This window comes from Phaethon lepturus, unplaced genomic scaffold, assembly GCF_000687285.1.
Source record: "Phaethon lepturus isolate BGI_N335 unplaced genomic scaffold, ASM68728v1 scaffold36055, whole genome shotgun sequence".
Classification (NCBI taxonomy): Eukaryota; Metazoa; Chordata; class Aves; order Phaethontiformes; family Phaethontidae; genus Phaethon; species Phaethon lepturus.
The window spans coordinates 1-5,148 of record NW_010539019.1 but is presented as its reverse complement, the minus strand read 5'-3'; the positions used below and the strand labels follow the sequence as shown (position 1 = coordinate 5,148).

The 5,148-nt window shown below is 40.4% G+C and overlaps 1 protein-coding gene across 1 annotated transcript; it reads right to left on the bottom strand.

Annotated features, from left to right (window-relative positions):
- Positions 1-1,250: 1,250 nt before the first annotated feature.
- Positions 1,251-5,017, bottom strand: HNRNPDL (heterogeneous nuclear ribonucleoprotein D-like). Its single transcript, XM_010287002.1, has 7 exons — positions 4,853-5,017; positions 4,606-4,767; positions 4,202-4,333; positions 3,983-4,097; positions 2,998-3,165; positions 2,702-2,799; positions 1,251-1,522 (listed from the first exon to the last, which is right to left on the bottom strand). The coding sequence occupies exons 1-6, from the start codon at positions 5,015-5,017 to the stop codon at positions 2,729-2,731; spliced, it is 813 nt and encodes a 270-aa protein (XP_010285304.1). The 3' UTR covers positions 1,251-1,522; positions 2,702-2,728.
- Between the last annotated feature and the right edge of the window lie 131 nt (positions 5,018-5,148).

The following is a 5,148-nucleotide window of genomic DNA, read 5'->3' as shown; positions in this document are numbered from 1 at the left end:
CTGCCGCCAGCTGCAGCGCTTTTGGATTTTTCGGGTACCTTTCCGACGCGGCCCTCCGAGCCTGCAGGGCCGGCCTGCGCTCGGGTCTTTGGCACCTCGCAACCTATGGACAGCCCCTGGAGCATCCAGTGCCTGCAGGTACCTAAATGAAGCTTTTTAAAAAAGTCGCTTTTAAATTTAAAACATAATTTGCAGGTTGAAGTAAAACTTTACTCTTAGACAAGTGTGTTTTTGTATATTAAGAACAAGTATAATAGCAACGCCATGCCCTAGGGGCAAAAGTAAGGCAGTGCTTGCAGCCACACGGAGGCAGTGCTGCTAAGGACAGCTTCTGCATCCAGCTGCACGCTGGAAAAGTTGGGATTCTCCCAGCAGCCATGTGCTGTTTCTTTAGTTTGTAGCCAGTGATGTTAGTGAGTCTTCTTTTATCCAACCTAACCCGTAGCAGTTATGATACACAGCTCTTCTGTATGACAGGAAAAGAAAATAACCAGCTGTCTGAGAGAAATAAACACCAAAATTATGGTTTGAAAACTTGAGACAAACCTCTACTCAGACTGTTCCGTTTAAAAGTTTGCAAAACCCATCTCTCCTGTGAATTAGCTACTCACATTTCACTTTTCTAATAAGCAAGATTTATTTTTGATGCATGGATAGATACTTGTGCTGAGGAAAAAATAAACAACTTAAGGTACACTGCTGCAATGCAGTATGCTCACTTACCCATCCCAGCTGTCCTCCAGCCTGCTGGTTAAAGCAGTTGCCCTTCTCCAGTAATCAATCATTCAGGCTTTTGTTATGTTGCTTGCTAGTATACACAAGATGGGAAACCTGTTTTCTTCAGTTGAGAAGTTCACTAAAGGATCTAACTTAAAGGAATAAATTCAAACTCGTACATAAATTAGTTGTGACCCTAAAATTTAGGAACTTGTAATCTCCTACTTAGAACTGGGACAGGGAGCAGTTGCGCTAGGGAAGTAATTAAGTTACAGCCTTGAGTACTGTAGAACTTGAAGTGCTTGAAAGGCAATATAGATCTCACCCTCCAAACAGCTCAAGCAGTCTTCCACAGTGATGCTAACTCAAGGCACTATGATGCTTTCTTAAGACAGGTCAGGAAAGGGAGGGGTTGTACTGACCTGTATACACAATAACCTTATCTCGAGCCATTTATGATCTCCAGAAAGGTACTGCCCTTCTATACAAGTATAGTTATACCACTGTAAGCTGACAGCCAACATCAAGACTACACATTCACTTAAGTAAGCATTTATTAGAGAATCCTTTAACATGAAATTATACAAATAAAGTTTGTATAAACACAAGTCCACATTGTGTCATAACATGAATGGCAAAAAGAAAGTAAAAACCATAAAACAAAACTACTCGGCCACTATGTACAGTTGGACACAGCTGTGTCATACACTAAAAGTCTTTTACAAAATAGTCATTTCCTCTCACGAAGACCACCCTCCATTCACTCATGATGCGCTGCAAGATGGCTTTGTTGCAGTATCTCTACCTAAAAACCAAGACAAAATGTATGTCAGATCTGTGCAAGTCACTACAAGAATTGTTAAAAGGTCCATTTTCATGAACTGCTTTAAGTCTTCTATATATTCCTTTCTTCACTGTTAAAGATCATATGCACATTTATTAAGGTAACACAAGAGGTTTTGTTACCCATCAGCAATTTATCTTCCCAAATATAGACAAATTCAGCCCACTTAGGAAGTTGTTCCAGAACACCACACATCCAATTTAGACTATTAATCAGGCTCTGGATCAGTTTTTTTTTCTCCACTGGAAACACTACCAAAAAGGTTTCCAATTATTTGTTTATCCATCTGAACACTGCCCTGCAAACACAAGTCAGGCCAATTTAGTTCAAACAGTCCTCATGCATATGATCTTTAATGTTTTTCCAGATTTAAAAGTTCGTTTTGGTTTGCAGATTTCACTATTAGCTATAAAAAGAAAAAAGCAAGCATTAAATCTTAACAAATGCACACTTAAAATGAGGTTCCACAATTGAAATACAACACTAAACAGAAGACCAAATGATTAAGCTGTAAAGGCATTTATGTACTTTAACTCCTGTAAAAAACCATTTAAGTTAAGACACTTAATCTCCAAAAAGATTAAAAAAAGAAGCCAAAGTCTGAAGTTTTCCACTTTAATCTTTACGCTGGTACATGAAGTTGGAAGAGACCATACCACAGGACAGCGTTTTCTGGTGTATGCCTTGCGCTCTGCCTGCAACGTGCGACCCCAGAGATAGACGTGGTCAGGGTGACACACGGCCTGCAATGAAGTTCCCGCTGGCGGGTACAAACAAGGTATAATGTCAGAGTTAGAAGACAACATTCTTGTTTTCCTTAAGTTGTACCCATTTCAGTACTTTACCTGTTAATACTTCTAATAAGTTTAATTATTCCTCTAGACCACCTGGTACACAACGCAAAACAGAAAAACTCTTATGTTTTTCTGAAGTACTAAAGAAGATAAAATCACATTTTTACAGTTAAAGATCTATAGACACTGTAGGCAAAGCTGGTTTTAAAAAAAGAAGTATTTTTTAAGTTAACAAAAGCTTAATTAAGAAAAAGTCATGCTACAAAAGTTTTTACTCTTCATTTGTCTATTGATCTTTAAATTAGACATGACATACTCAGAGTGGACCTTGCACTCATGTACACACCTGTTTCCTCAAGTACTAGGTACTGCTTTAGTACGGCTGGTAGTTGTTTTGGTGATTACCGCCACCACGGGATGCCTTTCCGTATGTGCTTTGTTGACCTGTAGGTAACATGGGGGGAAAAACCCAACAACCCAGAAGCATTAAGATTAACATATAACACTCTGAAGGAGATTATTCCCATATAGTACACCAACAGGGCTACTCTTTAGCACCATGTGTTATGAGTAAGAGGTGTTACAGAACAATTTACTAAGAGGCCCCTGTTTATTAGCTGGAATGAGCTCAAAACCACTTACCACTGTAATCTGTGTATCCTGGCCCATATCCATAATTGGGATAGTTGTACCCAGAGTAGTCATATCCTCCATAGCCACTGTAGCTTTGATCACTATAGGTGCTATTGTAGTTTCCATATCCTTGATCATAGTAGTTATTAAATCCTTGATTCCAGTTTTGTCCCTGACCTGAAACCAAGTATAGCATTTATAAGTTACAGAACTTATTATTTCGCTCCCCTCCTACGCCACTTCATCTAACTTTCTATGGCAGTCTTTCTATGCCAGAACTATTACCTTCCAAAGAACCCAAGAAAAATAATTTTCTAAAAAAAGAACTGAGGCATCTCATTTCGATCTGAGATGGGTCATAAGATCTTATCACTCACAACGTTAGAGGAAGACAGCAGCAGGTAGTCCTCATAAAACAACCAGGAAAACCAAAACACAACACTTGAAGGCATGCACTACAGTGCATGGAAAACAGCTCCTGCTGTTTTCCTTGAGCTTCCATTTTGGATTATTAATTGCCTGAACATCAAGTTATACCAAAGGATCAACTTTACTGCATTGTGTTGGTTGTGACTGCTTCACTTTAAGGCTGGCATGCATTAACGTGTAATGTAACGGCTGATTGCTTCTCATCCAAATAAAAGTGAGGCAAAGTGATTGTCTTCCTCTTTAACAAACAGCTCATTGCTTCTCACCCATGAGCCAACTAACCTTTCACATGAAAGGATAACTACACTATTTAGCTATACTGTCAGCTGTGGGTATACAAAAGCACCTTACATCCAGATCGCCACTTTACCACTTTGATGCAAGCAGAGCAAGATATTTTTAAGCTTCCACAAGCAATCACAACCACCAAAACACCATTTACTAACGGGCTACTTTCAAATATGAGATCTGCATGCAGCCTGAAACCTGGAATTTCTACAAGCAGCTTATTGTTTGGTACAGACACTTAAGCATTTACATTGATTTCAACGTCCAAAACACTCACCCCGTCCACGGCCCCGTCCACCTCCTCGTCCGCCAGCTGCATTGCTTTTTCCTCCTTTTTGCTGCTGCTGCTGTTGCCTGTATACCTCTTTGGGCTGTGCTACTTTGATCTCGCACTGTAAAGACAGAAATCCTTTAACTCATCAAGATTTTCAAGACCATTTTGTGAGGTGCTTTCAGGGAAGCCTACAGAGATGGTCTATTTCACATGCTTCCATACCTTGCCTGAACCAATTTGATGATATCTGCTTTCTAGCAACTTCTTTACTGGCTCTTCGTCTGTGTAAGTGATAAAACAGAAGCCCCGCCTTTCATTTGTCTTTGTGTCCATGGGAAGCTCAATGTTTTCAATCTGAAATCAGAAGTACCCATTGCATGAAATCTGTAAGCAACTTTTAATGCTACCAGAACCATTTGGCAATCCAATGTCTATTCCAACTGCTTTTGACAGTTTATAAGTCAACCCATCACAACACTCTGAAATCATTAACATGCACATAGTTTCAACAATCCCTAGCTTTATGTAAGCCTGAACCAGCTCTCTCCTCAGATTCTTGTGTCTTAAGACAGAGGCAACACTGCACTTGAAAACCAGAGCTGTCCTTGTATGCCATTATACTATACCTCGCCAAAAGCGCCAAAGTACTCCTTAATCTGTTCTTCTGATGTATCTGGACTCAACCCACCAACAAACACTTTTTTTGGTGGCTCCTTCCCTTTTAGGGCTTTTGCCCTTTTAGGATCTATTAACTTCCCATCCAGTTTGTGTTCTTTCAGTTCCAACACCTAAGCACACAAGGAAACAAAGTCTCAGTTCACTACAGTGACACAGGCAGACTTTGTGCCATCAATCCACAAGAAATGCACCCACCTTCTCCACGCTAGCAGCATCCTTGAAGAGCACAAACCCAAAGCCCCTCGACCTCCCAGTGACCGGGTCTGTTTTAATTGTACAATCCACAACCTCGCCAAACCGAGAGAGATACTCTGTCAAGTCTTTCTTGCTGGTGTCCCAGCTGAGGCCTCCAATAAACATTTTCCTGAAACGCAAAAAGTACATACGAATAAGTAAGTACACGTGTGTACACACACAGCTCGGTGAAAATGCACGCATGAAACACAGAGCAAGCTCGGTCATGACCACCGCAAGCCAAAGGCGATCAGGAA

Excerpts from the sequence above, each read along its gene's own strand:
- HNRNPDL (XM_010287002.1), bottom strand. The coding sequence starts at position 5,017 with ATGTTTATTGGAGGCCTCAGCTGGGACACCAGCAAGAAAGACTTGACA. Across the intron at positions 4,768-4,852 it reads ATGCTGCTAGCGTGGAGAAG|GTGTTGGAACTGAAAGAACA; the intron begins GTGGGTGCATTT and ends TTGTGTGCTTAG. Across the intron at positions 3,166-3,982 it reads TGGACGGGGCCGTGGACGGG|GTCAGGGACAAAACTGGAAT; the intron begins GTGAGTGTTTTG and ends ACTTGGTTTCAG.